At 30.0% G+C, this 20,716-nt stretch overlaps 1 protein-coding gene across 1 annotated transcript; it reads right to left on the bottom strand.

Annotated features, from left to right (window-relative positions):
- Positions 1-9,883: 9,883 nt before the first annotated feature.
- LOC139876718 (transcription factor bHLH62-like) lies at positions 9,884-12,383 on the bottom strand. Its single transcript, XM_071864094.1, has 8 exons — positions 11,451-12,383; positions 11,223-11,359; positions 11,046-11,111; positions 10,864-10,932; positions 10,681-10,752; positions 10,426-10,572; positions 10,268-10,346; positions 9,884-10,167 (listed from the first exon to the last, which is right to left on the bottom strand). The coding sequence occupies exons 1-8, from the start codon at positions 12,193-12,195 to the stop codon at positions 10,130-10,132; spliced, it is 1,353 nt and encodes a 450-aa protein (XP_071720195.1). The 5' UTR covers positions 12,196-12,383; the 3' UTR covers positions 9,884-10,129.
- Between the last annotated feature and the right edge of the window lie 8,333 nt (positions 12,384-20,716).

Below are 20,716 nucleotides of genomic sequence, written 5' to 3'. Positions count from 1 at the left end.
GCAAGGAAAGATTTATTTCAAAAAATATATATATATAATATACATATAATTTCTTCAGAGGGAATGAGTTAATTCTTCATAACTCGTTGATACAATATACACGTTATTGATCCGTAATGATGTCCACAGTGATTCTTGAACTGACGGAGTTTGTGATGTTATCGGTATTGTTGATTCGGATGTTGACTGTACTGACGATGCTGGTAACGCTGACGGTACTGTTGATGCTGTTGGTAAAGCAAGTTTAGCTTGTTAATCACACACCATTTTTGTCAGGGTTTCTACTCTTCCTTCTATCATTTTGGTTCGCTTAACTGATTTATGGTTAGGGCTAGATTAGATAATCTCTAAGACTTTAGAGATTACATAATCGCCGCGAAATATTTCTCAAATGAAGTTATGAATTAATACTTCGTCAGTTATTGTTGTTGGTACTCCTTGGTATCTATGGTGCATATGACGTTGATGCTCGTGGGACAGATTGTGAAGTTGAGGTTTACGAGGTTGTGGTTGGAGGTGGTAATGGTACTATTGGCATTGATGATGGTGGTACTGGTTATGCTGCTGCTGGTGTTTGTAATCTCTGCACCATATTCTCCAAAGCCACTACCCGAGCGCGAAGCTCGTTGACTTCTTCTATTACACCGGGGTGATTGTCGATTCGGACGAGTGGATAAATAAAATCTAAAATTTGATGTAATATATAATCGTGACGAGATACTCTGGAAATGAGAGAGAAAATGGTGTTTCGGACAGGTTCGCCGGTAAGTACTTCAGGTTCTTCGTCAAGAGGGCAATGTGGTGGATGGAAGGGATCACCTTCTTCTTGTCTCCAATGATTGAGGAGGCTACGAACCCATCCCCAATTCATCCAGAATAGGTGATGACTGATTGGTTGATCTATTCCGGTCACACTGCTTTCGGAACTTGAATGGGATTCCATTTCAGAATCTGAGTGACTTGAACTGATGACGAATTCCATTTCGTACGATTGGATAAAAGATTTTTTTTTTTTTAATGAAATGATTTTGGCTAACCGATGGTATTCTAATTACATAGAATATATATATATATATATATATATATATATATATATATATATATATATATATATATATATATATATATATATATATATATATATATCAAAAGATTTCGTAGATTACGGAGGACTTTGCGGGATATGTCAGGCAAAGTTTAAAGTAACAGATACAATAAGATATGATTTAGTAGATATGCTAAAATATGAATTTTTGTCTATACACTATTCATGCAATCAATGCAACAAGACGTGTCTTAGACTAAAAATGATAAGCAAGTAATTTCCTGAGGATGATAAGTAGTTAATTTTTGACACAAAATGATAAGCAAAACTTTTGACATGCAGACACGGTCGAAGTCCAGACTCACTAATGCATCCTATCGACTTATCAGTTAGACACACTAATGCAGACCTGGTTCGCTAAGACCACCGCTCTGATACCAACTGAAAGGACCCGTTCATATACATTATAAACGATTCACAATAGTTGATTACATTGCGAGGTATTTGACCTCTATATGATACATTTTACAAACATTGCATCCGTTTTTAAAAGACAAACTTTCTTTACATCGAAAATTGACAGGCATGCATACCATTTCATAATATCCACTATCCAACTATAAATTGATTTAATAATAATCTTTGATGAACTCAATGACTCGAATGCAACGTTCTTCGAAATATGCTATGAAAGACTCCAAGTAATATCTTTAAAATGAGCAAATGCACAGCGGAAGATTTCTTTAACACCTGAGAATAAACATGCTTTAAAGTGTCAACCAAAAGGTTGGTGAGTTCATTAGTTTATCATAATCATTTATTTCCATCATTTTAATAGACCACAAGAATTTCATTTCCAGTTCTCATAAATATACGTCCCATGCATAGAGACAAAAATAATCATTCATATGGTGAACACCTGGTAACTGACATTAGCTAGATACATATAAGAATATCCCCTATTATTCCGGGATCCTCCTTCGGATATGATATAAATTTCGAAGTACTAAAGCATCTGGTACTTTTGATGGGGTTTGTTAGGCCCAATAGATCTATCTTTAGGATTCGCGTCAATTAGGGTGTCTATTCCCTAATTCTTAGATTACCAGACTTAATAAAAAGGGCATATTCGATTAGATAATCTAACCATAGAATGTAGTTTCGATCACTTGTGTCCATTTCGTAAAATATTTATAAAAGCAGTGCATGCATTCTCAGTCCCAAAAATATATATTGCAAAAGCATTTAAAAAGGGAGTAATGAAACTCACGCATATAAATATTGTAAAACAGTTAATAAAGCATTTGCATGTATTCTCAGCCCAAAACGTAAAGAGTAAAAAGGGCAAATGAAACTCACCATACTGTATTTCGTAGTAAAAATACATATAACGTCATTGAACAAGTGCAAGGTTAGCCTCGGATTCACGAACCTAAATTATATATATATATATATATATATATATATATATATATATATATATATATATATATATATATATATATATATATATATATATGTGTGTGTGTGTGTTGGTCAATATTTGTCTAACAAATTAGGTCAAGTCATAGTGTACCACAATCCTAATGCTCGAGACTAATATGCAAAAGTCAACAAAAGTAAATTTGACTCAAAATAATTTCCAAAAATCTATACATGATTAATATATAGTTTAAATATCGTCGTTTTATATTTTTAAATATTTTTAAAAGATTTATTAAAGTAAATAATATAATTTATTTATTAATAAATAAAATTTTATATTAAATTTATATAATAAAATATACTTAAATATATATTAAGTAATAAAATTTATAGGGTTCATTTAATATCATAAAGATAATATGATAGGTATTATTAAAGTAAGTTATTACACGTAGTAAAATATGTTTGTATCACATATTTATTTGATAAAATAATATCTATAATGATAGTAAGTAAAAGTTGTATTATTTTGTAATAATAATTATTATTATAAAAATTTCAATATTTATAATTACTAAGATGACATTATGATAAAACGATAATTCTAATTATGATAACTTTAATATTTACGATAATTTTTAATATTATCTTTAAAATAATAATTCTATTTAAAATAATAATAATAATGATATTTTATAGTAACAATGACATTTCTATTAAAATGATAATTTTAGTTAAAATGATAGTTTTAATACTAACGATAATTTTAATAATAATAGTAATGATAAAAATAATAAGAACGATAATTTTATCTAAATCAATATCTTATAATATTTTAATTTTATCATGATACTCTTACTCATTATTTCATAATCGTTTCGTTTAATAGCTTTTAATCGTCTTTTATATCGTGTTTATAATAATGATAATAATAGTAATAAAAATAATTAGGTGTTACAAATATTTGTTTTAATTATACTAATATTAATAATGATAGTTACTATAACATTATTAACGATAATACTAATAGTTATCTTAATGATAATATAGTAATAATAATAACAATAACAATAACAATAACCATTTTTAAATAATGATATATATATTAATAATGATAATAATAATAATAATAATACTAATAATAATAATAATAATAATAATAATACTAATAATAATAATAATAATAATAATAATAATAATAATAATAATAATAATAATTGGATAATAATAATACTAATTATAACTTTAACGATAATAACGATAATAATAATTAAAAAAATAACAATTTTTAATGATAAATCCATTTTATTGATAAAGATAATAATAATGATAATAATAAGATAAAACTAGAACGACGATAAAAACGACGATAATAATAATCATTTTTAATAAAAATATCAAAAATTCAATTGATTATAACTTCTAATCCGTTCATCGAAACCATTCGATATCTAAAGGAAAAGTTCTTAATTTTTCGCTAGCTTTCCAAGGACATGCATATCTTATACCTTATCTCAACCGCAAGTGTAACTAATTCAAGATTTAACCTAATCTGTCTAAGGGCAATATCAAAAGTACAAGCATGCATAATCCTAAATACTCGAGCACTAGTCAGGGATACACTATTAGTATGTAAAAGTTAAATTATGAGTACTCACGTATCAATATTGAGATTCAATATTGCAGGAAAGGTACGTAGACGCAACGGAAATGATAAACACTATATTGACCTCACGAGCATACCCACGAACCATACTCAATCACCTCCATAGCTATAACCCATAATTTCCTTAATCCTATCCTACTTGAAAAACAATTTCGAAATCACTCGGACAGCACTCCGTCGTAATATTTTATGTATACTAATAATATCTTGAAATAATACGGAGTAAATATATATATGTAAATCGATTGAGAGAGTTTAGAGAAAAATATTTTCAAGTTTCTATGAAATAATGAAACCTATTGAATTCTATTTATAATAGATTTTTGAATTATTAAAGTGAATTATTAAAGTATGAATTATTAAAGTGAATTATTAAAGTATGAATTATTAAAGTGAATTATTAAAGTGAATTATTAAAGTATGAATTATTAAAGTGAATTATTAAAGTTAAAGAAAAGTAAAAATAAAGTAAAGGTAAAGTTTAAGTATAGTAAAAGTATAAAACTATGTACGTATAATACGCGTATAAATATATATAATATCAATTTAAATCGTTATATATATTTAATAAAATAAAATATAAATATCGTTATCTTTATCATACTAGTTAAGTAATGAGTTGTCAAAAGTGGTTTTAGATATTTATAAAAGTTATATACGTTTTAATAATAAAGTTCTTTTTAAACTGAAAACGTTTTTGTACGTTTGAAACTAAATAGATCAATCGAGTCTTTATGAGATTCAATCTTCCACTATCCTTTGTCTAGTTCTCAATGATTGACAATTTGTTCTTATTTATAAATCACTTTACCATTTTCCGAATATTGTTAAAATGGAAAGATTTCTCAAATCAACGTGGGCCTTTCAACAGAGACTTGTAATCATAATTCAATATATCTGATAATTCAATCATTTGATCTTATCTTCTAATTCCATTGATAAACATTTTGAAACAGATACAATCATATAAAGTATTTAATCTAATATTTTGTTTACATTTTAAGTTATAATATATATACGCATATACATATATAATCATATTCGTTTAATGGTTCGTGAATCGTTGGAACTTGGTCGAGGTTGAATGAATGTATGAACATAATTTATAATTCTTGAAATTTAACTTAACAAATATTGCTTATCGTGTCGGAAACATATAAAGATTAAAGTTTAAATTTGGTTGGAAATTTCCGGGTTGTCACACATCGCGCGGGCAAATCCGGACTAGTTCTCGCTATCGGTCGAGGTTTCTTTGACCGGCAACAAAAGAAAAAAAAATCTTTATAAATTCTCATTTTTTGTTGGAGACATTTTTGGGTAGGTGAAAGTGAAGCCTTATTCCATAGTAGTTCTCAAATGATGGTAATACACTTGCAAGGAAAGTGGCATGGTTAACTATCACTCAAATACCATTGTTGGTGAAACAAAATGATGATTGTATGCGTCTCAAAGTAACTGTCTCATTTTGATTTTTAAAAATTTTATTTTTTAAGTTTTACTTAAAATTTTTGTGTTTATGTAATTGTGTTTTTGTTAACGGCGATATCGACATGTGCTCTCATTTGTTACCAACACACCCGTTAGGAGGAAATTCAATTCGCGACGATGTTGGCAGTATCATCGAAGGTTGGAAAAACCCTTTAGAGAACTTCCCAAATCGCATTGATGTTAGCAGTACATCAAGAGTTGGAAACTCCTACTTGGAGTGAAAATCAAACTTGGGTTTGCAGTATTCCAAGTTGGATACTACCCCATAATTTTCATTGACTTTTAAGCGATTTTTCATTGGCATAATTTTCAGTTACTATTATTTACAATAAACAAGAATATTCAGTCAAAGTTAAAAAATAAATAAATAAATAAAAAAATAAAAAAATAAAAAAATAAAAATAAACCCTTCAAAAGTTAATGGAACTATTATTTTGAGACACCGCCAGTATTAGATTATCATTCAAATATCTATAATACTTATACCCATCATGAATAATATTGTATGAGGAATCTTAAAATCTAAGGAAATATAACACATATTTGTCATTAAGAAAAACATAAAAACTTGTTAAGTTGATATAAAAAACATAAAGCCACAAAAAGATCCTTGTTAAGTTAAAATAAAGAGACTTAAAGTAAAGAAAAAGAGTGATTTGTACATATATGAGGTTATGATAATTTAGTGACAGGCTGGTAAAAATGGACCATTGCTTAATCATAATTGATTTTAAACAAATGAAACCCCACATGGAAACATCTTCAATCAATCTTCCCTAACTATTCTCTTTTATTTATACCTTTTGTTTCCTTTGTTCTGTTCTATCTTAATCATATCATAGATACCCTATAATTCATCTTCCTTTCTTATGTTTTTTAACCGAAGTCAAAATCGACTTTTATGTTGACTTTCCGGTAAAAGTGAAATGTCTAGTCGTATGCACTATGCTGTGGCGACAACATGAATTTATTTCACCGAGGACACAAAATCTTTTAAAATCGTTCTCGTAACTTTTTTTCTTTCATTCTTCCATGGATATACAATTTTATGGGTTATGACTTTTTGGGTTGTAGGCAAAAGAAGATATTGGACAAAATACAACATTTTGGGTCATGGGCTTTTAGGTTGGGGACACAATATGGAGACTTTTGAACAAAATACAATTCTATTCTTCAAAGTAAAGAATTCAATATTGAAAAACCAGAGGCTTTTGGGTCATATGCTTTTGGGTTGGGGGCAAAAAAAAAAAAAAAAAAAAAAAAACTAAAATTTTGGGCTTAAAAATTTCAGATCCACTAGGCAGGCGCCCCTGTCCTACTCTAACTCCACCACTAGTCGTATGTGAGGATCCAATAAACAATACGTGGTAGGTTCAACTCTCATTAGCTAACAATTTGTATTCATGTGTGTGGTCTGTTTTCCGTTCTAATGAAAAAACACGAGTTCTTGTACTAGGAAAAAACTTTTAAAATAGTACCGGATGAATTTTAGAGGGACCAAACCACATCCACGAAAATATTTCTCGATTGCTCGCATACACGCCTTTTGTAATACACTATGTGAATGTTATATTTGATACTTTAGGGTGCGTTTGTTTGACTCTTAATGGAATGGTTCAGCATTCATTGCGTTTGTTTCTGACCTCTGAATGACATATGGTGCTGAATGGTTTAGAATTCAGCTCTGAACCATTCAGAGATGAAACACTCTCTTAACCATTAAGAGCTTAAATTATCTATAATATTCTCCTCAAATCATATCCTGATCACCTAACTAACAAGTATATTGGATTTTTTATTCATATCACACGTTAATAAAGTAGTTTTAGTCAGTTCATATCGTTCATTCTAAATAATTATCAAACAGCTAATTTTCATTCAGAGCAAACCTTATTCAGAGGCTCTGGACCATTCAGATTCTGAATCATTCAGCGTTAAATCATTCAGTTTTATCAAACGCACCCTTAGTAACTTAGATGAACTAATACACTAAGTGAATGTTATATGTGATACTTTAGTAACTTAGATGAACAATATTGCATGAACTTTTTGTCTGGAGCTAACTTAGATGATAATGTTTGGCAATTCTTTAATTAATTCCAACAGATTATCAACTTTAAATCATGTACTGTCAATGTCATTCCTCAATAAATTTGGTTACAACTACTTATTTGGTATATATTAAATCAAAGAAGCTAATAAGTATAACCATCCTCTCTAATTACATTCTTTTGTACCCTACTTAATAACGACCTCCATTAACCGAATAAATCATCATATAACTAACAAATAAAAATTTACGATTTTTCTACGACAGCCCTAAATTGACATTAAGGTGTATAAATGTATTATACGTAATGGCTATTTATTTAATTTGAAGTGACGGTTATAGATTTGTGCAAGACTTTTATGCACCTTAACGGTAGTCTTTTCGGAAATCGTTAGAAAAATAGTAAAATTAACCTTAGCAAATTGATGAAAGCCCAACTTGGCTAGTTGAATTGGTTGGACACTTTGTGAGAACAAACTAAAGATCTTGACTTTAGACGCCTCATCTTCGCACATTGTTCATTTCATATAAGTTAATGATCTTGGCACTGTAGAGTTAACTTTTTTTTTTTGTTTGTAAGAATATCAAAATTTTGTAAGCATATTTTGTCGTCACAACGACTTTATCGAAAGAAAAAGAAACAGGGGTGTGAAATGATATGGATTCTTATGTTGAATTTAGAAGGTTGCAATAGAATTTGGGAGCCAGGCTTTCATGTAAAGTTTGGCTGTCTATTTCTTAAAGAGTATCTTTCTACATCTGAACACCACTACTTTAAAATTCTATTTATCCAAAAAGATTTTATTTTTTTATGAGGTTCTAAAGCAGATAATTGCCATTTATAAAAAGGTATTTGATTCCTTGGCCAAAGTCATATCTTCATCTTGGCCAACATGAGATTTTGATTCCCTTTCACTCCTGTATTTGTAATATTGTCTTGAAATATTCTGATTGTATACATATACATACAGTCATAGATATTAGATTTTAGATTATACATAAAAAGGGAGTACTGAATATCAACAACCATTGCATATATTTAAGAAGAGTACATGTGTTTTTATGTGTACCATTAATTCTACATTAAGCTTGTATTAAAAAAGAACCTGTTATGCATCATGGACAGGTAGGGTGATATTCTATCTTTGTATGTGCAAACATTTAAATATATGCATCAGCGTACACACATATAAACAGAGGTGCAGTGGATCTACTAGGGGGCAGCTGCCCCCTTAAGCATTAAGCATTCTAAAATTACAAAAGATAAAAAAATTTGCCCCCTCATACTATCATATATACATAGTTTACATAGGGATTAAAGATACAATAGACCTATATATACATAAATAAATGTATGTGTATTTGTGTTGATGCATGTGCTCATACGTCGAATTGTTTACTATAAATATAGTACAGTTTATGTTACAAAAGTTTGAACATTTTTTATACACTGATCTAAAGAACTAACATAACAGGGAAACAATCATATAATATATCTTTACAAGTTTAACATAACCAATATTCCAGTACATAACAACTTTATTCTGTCATACCTACAATTTTCATGTACAAGAGTACTAAAACCTTTCAATGGTCACCATTAAATTTGTTAATCTTGATATTTGGCAAGCTCTATCAGTAGCTAACATTACCAAATTCAAGAATAAAGTACAACTATTATTACACATAGTACAAGGAATTAAGACATCTCTAGGGAGAAAAAGAACAGTGAAAACAAAGAGTTGTCAAATTTAAATTCAATAATGTCCCCATAACAACTTCCAGCTGGTTTACAATCAAGAGTTAGAAAATCATACTCTAATCTTCATTTAAAGGTACCATCTTTTCTTATTGTTAGGTCTCTTTTGAAAATTTAATCTTCTTCCCATTGATTATGACACCTCTAAAAAGTTAAATCACCATCAAATTTTTTTATTTTTTTTAAATATGTTGTTTATATGGTATGGGTGGCCCAGAGAGGTCGTAAAATAGGCTAACTTCTTATGGGATCTTGATAACATATCCCAAAGTGATCAAGATATTTTGCATAATAAACGGTCCGAGTACAATTCATGATCATCATTTTTAGGTGATCATGTCGTGGTTGTGGATACGAAAGCTAAAAATCCGCCTAATACGTTTGTGTTAGATCCTGGACCCACACAAATACTAAAAAAAAAAAAGTAATGTAACTTGTTGAAATGAACAATAATAATGATGATTAGATATGTGATAATGTTAAAGAAAACAAGGTTCCATCAACCTTTACATCATGTTACAAAGTTTATAGTACATTAGTACCCCCACAAACTAATAGAAATTAGTTCTATGATTATACACACAATTTCTGTAATAAAACTATCATATTAGTGAAGAAAATAAATATTTTTTCTTCCTTCTCTATACAAATACTCTTCTTGCTTAAAGGCCTATGTATTATGTCAATGATTTTATATCATAGCTCAACTTTCATTTGACCTGTGCCCATTGTTGCTGCATGATATTAAGGAGCTTATAGATTAGATTAAATTGCTAATTTTGAACTTAGTTGACTTTTAGTTAGTTGACTTTTATTCATTAAAAATCAACTCACCATGGAAGCTTGGTCCTTGATTTTGGCCGAACCCCATTTGTACAACACTCTGTAGATCATTTTCCCAAAACGCCGAAACCTGAAATGTTTGGTTATAAGATGAGTTAACAACAAAAACTTTGCAAGAGAAAAGATAAAAATATCGACTTATAACTTACTTCACTAAAACCATCAATCTGTGATGACTTCATGTTTGAACCACGATGCATCATCGACATCAACATGTTATCTGGTCCATTATGAACCATTCCATAAAACGGATGGGCCGATGCATCCAAATGGTTCATGGCATTCATCATGGAAGCCTGGTTATAAAAAACGAGTCAAAATTTTTATTAAAAAAAATACAGTTGGATTTTCGAAGTTCGCACGTGTGTCATGGCCCTCATCGAGAAAAGTGGTAAAAAACTTACATCTTTAGATAAAAGGGCTTCCATATTCACATCCGTCCTAGGATTAACGGTTGCTAATTTCATTGACAAGAACTACACAAACATTAAATCATAAAACGCTTAGATAATCAAGATAAATAAGTAAAAACCTTCTTCATTGTGTAAGAAACATATAAGTTTTATATATTACTCCGTATTACATACCTCAACTTGTCTTTGCAATGATTGTACGTAGTTAATAATCTCATCAAGCATAACAGCTTTTCCGGTCACCTTCAAACAATGGATTCTCATCTTAATAACCAGAACTTATACTTTTCTTCCTTTTAATATAAATTAAAAAAAATGATGTGAAAAATAATACAAAATTACCAATGTGATTTTACCTTGTTACAACCGGGGACAAGATCTTGTAGAAACTTCATTCTTTCACTAATCTTTTCTCTTCTCACCTGAAATATCAATATTTCAACGAGCGAATAGAATTAGTAGTTGTAAATAGGAACGGAATTGAAACGAATAAAAAAAAAAAAAAATATAGAAACAGAACAGAATTAGCATACCCTCTCTGCAAGACTATGGCTATCAGTAGCTTGACCTCTTCTTGCTCTAACATGAATATAATCTTTTGGTGGTTCAACTAATTTTGCATTTTCTTCTGATTTGCTTCTTTTTGTTATTGATTCCTCTTTATCTGCCTCTCCCACAGTCTACAACTCAAAAAGATAATTACTTTCATACAAAATATAAATTATCTTGAAAAGGGTGTCAGTAAAAGTAACTGAAATAACTAACCTTATTGTCTTTAGTTGACAAATTACTGAATTGAGTTTCTTTTCTTTTTCCTTTAGGAACATCCTTTCTCTTTCTAACATTTTGACTTTTAATTCCTGTTTCCATTCCAGTGATCTGTTCAGATACAGATGATTCCTCCATTGAATTATCCAGTTCTTTGTTTTCTTGATTCAAAGACATTGACAACCTGCTTAATTTCTTATCTGAAGATGGAATTGCAATCCTTGATTCCATCATATGAGGGAATTCAGGATCTGATCGATGATAATTCCCATGAATCTGATTATGATTCTGATCCATAATTGACAGATTCAACTTTGGTGGTGAGTTCAATGGTGTGTTGTAACATGATGCATTAGTACTATTATTATTGTTACAATTAAGATTAAAATTATTTCCATTAATACAAGATTGAGGTGATATTTCACCAGAATTACATATACTCCCTAGTCTACCAATTAGTTCTTTAAGAACTACATTCTCTCTAGGCCCACCGCACCCCTGAATTGCGATTCCGGGGTGCGAGTTAACCGGAGATGAAACAATGGAACTCAATGCCGATTCAAAGGGATCGCTCTGATCCATTGAATTCTCCCAATTTCGATTAAAAAAACAGTTGGGAATTTGTTGTGAATTCATTTCATTAACTTGGGCTTCTAATTCCATACCAAAGATTGAATTCCAGGGTTGTGGGATTCCAATTCCATTCCCATCATTGGTATAAAAATCATCTTTTTCCATGGTTTGTGAACAGAATTTTGAAATGGGTGTTGTGTTTTTGAGGGAGTTAAGGAAGAAAGATTGAAAGCTTGAAAGTCACTCAACTCAAGTGTGTGAAAGATAAAGGGTGTTTGGGAGAGAGCAGTTGGGTAATAATAACAGAAAAGCAGAAGAAAAAAGAGGGAGGAAAGGTGGAAAAAGATAGGGTAGGAAAGTGAAGAGGAAGCGATTAAAAAAAAAAAGATGCGCCTATGACCTTTTTGTTGCAATAAAACAAATAAAAGTAATTTTTAAAATTCTTTCAATATAGTATTCACTCCGTTTAAGACCCTTTTTAACCATGATAGCGTGATGGGCTTGTTGGCATGTTGCTGGATAAGGGTGGAGCGTTTGATGGACGTACTGGTAAACTGGTAAATAATGAGTGACGTGCTGAGTGTGTTGATGGGTAGCGGTGGGATATTTTTATTTCTTTTTCATTTTTCTTGTTATATTATATTGTTATAATTCAGTAGGCTTATAACTACCTTTAATGGTTATAAGAACAAAGAGAGAAAAAGAGAGAAGAAGGAGAGAAGAAATATTGATATTGATATTTCACGAGAAATGGTGCACCTTAAATGGTTACCATACATGTCTATTTATAGTATAAAATATTACTATGCAAGAAATATAATAATAATAAAATTAACATCCAATCTAGATATTTTATAACACAATCTAGATATTTTATAACACTCCCCCTTGGATGACAATTTTATTAGAGAATAACTATTACTGCCTCGTTAAAAACCTTGCTAAAGAAAACCCATTGGGATAAAACTTTAGCTAAGGGAAAAAGAGTGCAGCATAGAGTTGACTCCCCCTCAAATAGGCAACGCCTGAGTTGTTACATCTTCTGAACATGTCTCATGCCAATATTATGAACGTGTGTTCTGAAAATAGCAGTTGGCAGTGCTTTGGTATAAAGATCAGCAGAGTTGTTGATTGAACGTATCTCATTTTATTCTGGTTGTCTTTTACGAGATCTTGAGTATATGAGAAGAATCTGAGGTTTTCATCTGAAACTGTATCATCTAAATCTTTTATGTACAAGTTTAGCCCTTGTGATTTGTCTACAGTCTCCTTCATGGTTTGCTCAAACCCTTGTTTCAATTCCTATTCCTTTGTAGTCTTTTCTGAGCCTTACCAACATACCATTCTTTTCCATCAAACTTATGACCGTTAAGACCGTCTATGGCTTTGGCGCCTCGTCAGTATTTATATTTTGTTCAGTCACTTTTGATACTCTTCTTTCATTTGTATTATGCAAGCTGCATTATCTTCATATATAGTTGTTGGTGAAGATAGTTGTTAGTCTTTTATAGCGTTCTAGTCCACAAGAATCAATAATGATTTGTGTCATTGATCTCAACCAAACACATTTTCGAGTAGTTTCATATAATGCAATCACTTCGTCATGATTTGATGATGATGTTGCAACAAGTGTTTGTTTTAAGAACGCCATGATTTTGTGGTATCTCCATTTAGGAATACATATCGAGTTTGAGATTTATCTTTATGAGGATTTGATGAATGACCTGCATATATATAATCAACCAAATCTTGTTTTGAAACGTTATAATAAAATAATTTTAAATCAGCAGTTTCTCAAGGGTATCAAAATATGTGTTTGATCCCGCTCCATTGTCATTTGAGCTGAATCTTGCCAACAAATTAACTGCAAGAGAAATGTCAGGTCTTGTACAATCTATAAGATACATAAGAACCTCAATTGCACTAAAATATGGAACTTCCGATCTGTTAAGATTTTCATGATCTTTCATTTCAAAATAATTCTTTAGAAGTTGAATGATTTCATAGATCTCTTTATTCGTTCATATGATGTTAAGAACATTGACATAAACAACTACGATCACATATCCGAACATTGTTTTTATAAAACATACGTACAAAATAAGTTTATATGTATACCCCTTTTTTTTCAAGTAGTCATTACTATTGTATCAATCCATATAAAAATCTTTGTGATTCAATGGAATACATTTATTTGAGTTTTGCATTAGATACTTATGATACCTTAAACCCTTCAGATATATTCATATATATATCACTATCAAGTGATTCACATAGATAAGTAGTAACAACATCCATGAGATGCATTTAAGTAACTACCAGGTTGATTAAGTATCTAATAAGTAATTGTATTCACTACATAAGGATAAGTTTTCTTCATAATTCATTTCTGGTCTTTGTGGGAAATATTGAGTTACAAGTCTAGTTTTGCCTTGTAACTTCATTTGCACATTTCTTTTCGGATAAAAATTCATTTATATCCCATATGTTTCACATCTTTAAAAGTGATAACGATTGATCCGAAAACTTTTCTTTTATCGAGCGATTCTAATTTAGCTCGTCTTGCTCCTTTCCATTGAGCTCAATCATGTCCACTTTGTATATTCAATGACAGATTTTAGTTTCAGATCATCATCTTTATTCATGATGTCATTGTAACATTATATGAAAATATCTCATAGAGATTTTAATTTCATTTTGGTTCCATAATATTGCATAATTTTATCGCAATTTTAGTATTTACATTTATCAATATCCTCTGCAGAAGGAATATTGATTTGTGGTTCTTCTTGAACACTTTCTTTTACCTCATTATCAGCTGATTTTCTTTTTCGAGGATTTTTATCTTCGGAACCAATTGATCTTCCACGTTTGATGCGTGGCAAAGACTCAACAGTGACATTATTGCCAGCTTTTGGAATTTCAGTTCGAGCTGGAGCATTTATAGCTGGTATATATGATTTGGTCACTTTTTTTTTATCTGTAAATGCATAAAGTAATTAATTTGCAAGTTCTTGCATATGCATTATTTTTGAACTTTCGTTTCACATTCTTTTGTGCGAGTTCAATATACCTTAATTGATGTTCACATCATGAAGCATCATTTTATTTTTTATTTTTATTTCTCCCCCTAATCTAGGGAACAATGTTTTATTAAAATGACAATCAGCAAAACGTGCTGTAAAAACATCACCCATCATGGGTTCAATATATCTTATGATTGAAGATGTTTTATATCCAAAATATATTACCATCTTTCTTTGAAGAACCATTTTATTGTTTTGTGGTGATACAATTGGAACATACACTGCACAACCAATGTTCTAAGGTGGAAAATATTTGGCTCTTGGCCAAAATCAAGTATTAAGTGAAAATATTTATGACTTCCACATGGTATAATGCGAATTAATGTCGCAGCATGTAAATTTAGATGTCCACATATAAATATTGAGAGATTTGTACTCATTATCAATTGTCTAGTTATTAGCTGCAAGTGTTTATCTATTGATTCAGCTAAACCAATTTTGTGTATGCACATGAGCAACTGGATGTTCAACAACAATCCCTGTAGATATATAATGATCATTAAATGCTTGAGATGTTAACTCACCAGCATTATCAAGTCTCATCCTTTTAATGGTGTAATCAGAATAATGTGTTCTCAATTTAATAATTTGTGCAAGAAACTTTGCAAATGCCATATTACAGCTCGATAACATACAAATATGAGACCATCCGCTAGATGCGTCTATTAGAACTATGAAATATCAAAATGGTTCACATGATGGATGAATTGGTTCATATATCTTACCTTGAATTCTTTCAAGAAACATTTGTGATTCTTTTTCACAATATACTTTTCATTAATCACCATATGTGCCTTTTTTATCATATATCCTTTTCACCATATACGCCTTTAATCATATGCGCTGTGTTTTTCACCATATGCGCTTTTAATCATATGCGCTTTTCATCATATGCGCTGTGCTTTTCATCATATTCGCTTTTTATCATATGCGCTTATCATATGCGATGCGCTTTTCATCATATGCGCTTTTTTATGTGAATAGTAAATTAATTAATTTCATTTTACTATTCATATGAATTAATTTCGATTTACTATTTTGTTAATTGAGTAATATATATACATCATATACTTGTGACTCCGAAGGCTCAAATGAATTTGACCATATAGTTATATGTTGTACCTTGCACATTAATTTTCAGTAGAAGCTTTAGATGCATATTATTTTCAGTAGAAGCTTTAGATGCACTTTTTTTTTTTAATCACCAAATACCACAAACACTTTGTTTGCGTTTGTTCATAGTCATCAATGAAAACCATTTTCTTTAATTTTATTTTATACAATTAAATTAACGCATCATTATTCTTTTCAAAAACAATAATCTATTGTTATTGTTCACTTGTGCCATGTTTAACAACAAAGGTCAACAACCTCTGTCTTGTTTGTTGTGGCAACCAAAAACAACCTTTGCTTTTGTTACCGAGAATCCAAAAAAAAAAAAAAATTTAATTTTCAATTAATCTTTTATCAAAACCATAAATGATTTTGTTGATCTACGTTGATATGGCCATAAAGAATTGACGGCTGACCTACTTTTGTAAATGTATTTCGGCTATCATCTCGAAAACGCACAACGACCTTTTTTTTTTTTTTAATGAACTATTTGTTTCATATCTAGCTTAGGCAATTATTGTGAACATTTGGTCCCTATAAGAGCATTTATCTTTTAAACTTTTAGTTGATTTGTACTCATCACAATTAGGGATGACACCCGTGGGTCGTGGATGCGGATTTATTGGATCCATCACCCGTACCCGCGGATTTTTTTTATTTATTTATTTTTTTAAGAAACATCCAATTGAACCCTTGTTCGTTGAAATAATTTTGACTATCTTTTTAACTCCCCATTATTAAATGGGCCATTTTGATGCACACTAAAAAAAAAAAAAATGTTTTTTAAGTTTTATTATTCAATCTCCTTTTTTCAACGGTCACGTTTTTAACAAAATATTTGACAAGTTTGGGAAAAAGTTTTTACCCTCTTGCAATAAAAAAATCTGCCCATAAAGCTTGTCTAAAATCCGTGACCCAACAAACCAAAAATGAATCTTGCCATTAAACAATTTGGCACCCAATTAGTTTAATAAGGTAGTAGGGACCTCTTTCGCTTGACTTGTTTTACACGTACATGTTTCCACTTCAATTCTTTGATACCCCCACTTGCCTTTAACACTAGATTTATTTAGGGGGTGTTTGGATTTGCGATTTGAAAAAATGATTATGCGTTTTAAATAATTGGAATCAAATAATCAGCTGCAGCAAAACGTGTTGTAAATAAATAGTGTTTGGATTTGATTATAATGTTTGATATCGCAATAATTAAATATTCATTTTTTTAGATATTTGAAATCCAATAATTAATGACTAAAATGACTAAGATAGACATCGTAATGTCAAATTATTGGATATCTTATATCAAATAATATATTTTAAAGACATGACAATACCGTAATAAATCAAATTATATATACTACCACCGAAGGGTAATCAAGTTTGAATTCATTAGCCATCATGTTTGCTCTCTTTCTTAGTGCCTAATAATACCCTTGTTGTACCCATTAAAAAAAAACATGACTAATTCTTTTTAGGATATTTAAGTAATTTTGACTCTAGAATTTTATTGCGTTTTGGTGCAGTATGCTGAGTGCTACTGTTTCATAACCGCGTTTTGATGCTTCCTAAACGTACATAATCACTTTTCAAAGATTAATTGCCAAACACTAAAAATCAATTTTTTTACGTTTATAAAACGTAATAATCAAAAAATCTTTCTCAAAACGCTACCCCAAACACCCTCTTAAACGTGTATGATTAAATTCCATCTGATGAGTAGTTGTCTCGGCCCAAGACTTATCAAAAAAAGGAATTTCGGTTTTTGAGATAAAGTAAGGAAAAGAAGGAAAAAAAAATACGAGGGCAGATAATAGCAATTAGGTACAATTTTTTTTTTAATTATAGAAGGAGACCACTTCATTTTCAATACTTCATTTTTGACAAAAAAAAAACTACTCTATTTTACCATTCCTTTTTTTTATTTTAACTTTTAAGATTTACTTTTAATAAAAATACAAACTACTTTTTCTTATTTTAACTTTTAAGATTATAAATTTAAGAATAAACATTAGTATGCATGAAATAAATAATGATTAATTGCATAAGTAATCATAAATGTTAGATAACATATAAAGACCTCATCGTATTCGTATTGATCGGAATTAATCTCGACCCATGGTACCGTGTTGTCAAATGACGTGTTGCGTACATAAAGTACCGTGTTGTCAAATGACGTGTTGCGTACAATCATGAGGTCTTATTAACATAAATATAAATGTTAGTGAAGTTAATAAGAGTTAGATTACAGAAAATATAATTCAGGTGGTATAACCGACCATATATAACTTAAATAACATAAATATAAATGTTAGTGAAGTTAGTAAAAGTTAGATTACAGAAATATAATTCAGGTGGTATAACCGACCATATATAACTTAAATAACATAAATATAAATGTTAGTGAAGTTAGTAAAAGTTAGATTACAGAAATATAATTCAGGTGGTATAACCGACCATATATAACTTAAATAACATAAATATAAATGTTAGTAGTCCAAAATTTGATATATTCGAGTCTGAAAATTATTAATAATTTCATACCTTGATTAGTGATTCGTGATCGTTTGAGATATCTTTTAATTACACTAAGCTTTTCGTGCTGATAACGTGTTATAATTCAGTAGGCTTATAACTACCTTTAATGGTTATAAGAACAAAGAGAGAAAAAGAGAGAAGAAGGAGAGAAGAAATATTGATATTGATATTTCAAGAGAAATGGTGCACCTTAAATGGTTACCATACATGTCTATTTATAGTATAAAATATTACTATGCAAGAAATATAATAATAATAAAATTAACATCCAATCTAGATATTTTATAACACAATCTAGATATTTTATAACATATATAAATTATTAAAACAAATTAAATAAATAAGAGTACGATTACATAAACAAAAATTACATTTACATTACGATTATTTATTTTAAAACGTCCTAAACATTACGATTGCATAAATAAATAGAAATACGATTACATAACGAAAACAACGAAACGATTAATCGCTATGGTATTCCTCATTACCGGCGGTCGGAAGCTCGTCACCTGTACATTTAGGGTACAACTCAATGTGTTCCGAATGTAACACAGCTTTTTCGACTATTTCCGACTATTTCGTACCATTTTTTTCGTTTTTAAGAAAACGAGTCTTCATCATAATATGCAAACTCTGTTGCAAAGAGATCAAGTTTTTTCGCCTTAACATATCTAATAAAATTCCTAAATCATAGTTGGTAACGTCAATATCTTCTAACATTTTTCTCCCACTGCCGCAGTACTCTATCATGTATTCGCTAAAAAATCCATCATAACGAACGATAAATGTAACGAAACACGGAGTCATGATGAAGTTGAAAGTCTTGTTGAGATGCATATGTATATAGCAGAATGTATATGTATCTGTGTATATAAATAAATATGATTGTGAAAATCAACTTCTATATATATCTGCTCAAAAATTCAAACGGTTACATATATTCATATATCCGTTGTCAATCCCTCCAACCACAAGCCTCCAAGTCGTGAAATTCACCCCTACATGCCTTCATCTTCTCGGTGCTGGGTTCCAGCACGCCGTCACCACAAACCACCAGCACGCCACGTTAGCAACGTGCTTCCAGCGTGTTGGGTGCACATCGGGTATATGTCGGGTGCGTTAAAGAGGGTCTTATATCAGTAGTCCATTATTTCTTTTAGATAGTCCAAAATTAAATGTACTTTTATAAACAGATATAATATAATATAATATAATATAAAAATAATAAGTTAAAGTTATCTTTACTCTTACTTTATGCATATAAAATATAAAGAAAATATCTAATGTGTGCCCTAAGGGCACATGATAAGACCATTATTACATATATAATTTATATTCTGATAAAAATTCCTAATGTTTCGACATGCTGTTTTTCATGATTTTCCATATTTGCCTCTAAATTTGAGTTATTAAAAGTGATAAGATGAAAGGTAAATTTGAAAAAAGAATATGTAAGAGCACCAGGAGTCGATGCAATTTTTCACCGTCGAAGGAATTTAACGCCGGCGACGGCGGTTTCGTCGACTCCGGTTCGGCGTTAAATCGCCGTTAATTGAGTTTAACGGTGGCCACCGTTACCCACCCGACGCTGTTGCTCCTTTTTTTTTTCTTTTCTTTCTTTTTTCCTTTTGTTATCTGATGTTGCTGTGTGTTTTTTTGATTTTTGCAGGTGCGTTTCAGGGAAGAAGAATACGGAGTAAATGAGTATAAATAAATAAATACTGCGTAATTAGGTTTAATAAAAATATTGGTTAAAAATGGGCCAAATGGGCTTACATTTATTTTTATAGTTGAGCTAAATTCTATTTAAATATTTATAATTTATAATTATAAATATTACTAACTAAAAGTATTATTTATTTTTATAGTTTATAATTAATAATCATATTAAATAAATAATAGATAAAAGTATAAAAAAAATAAGTTAAATAATATTATTAAAAGTATTT

The sequence above is a fragment of the Rutidosis leptorrhynchoides genome, chromosome 11, assembly GCF_046630445.1.
Source record: "Rutidosis leptorrhynchoides isolate AG116_Rl617_1_P2 chromosome 11, CSIRO_AGI_Rlap_v1, whole genome shotgun sequence".
Lineage (NCBI taxonomy): Eukaryota > Viridiplantae > Streptophyta > Magnoliopsida > Asterales > Asteraceae > Rutidosis > Rutidosis leptorrhynchoides.
Note: the sequence above shows the minus strand (reverse complement) of the source record. Positions and strands in the feature narration are given on the sequence as shown.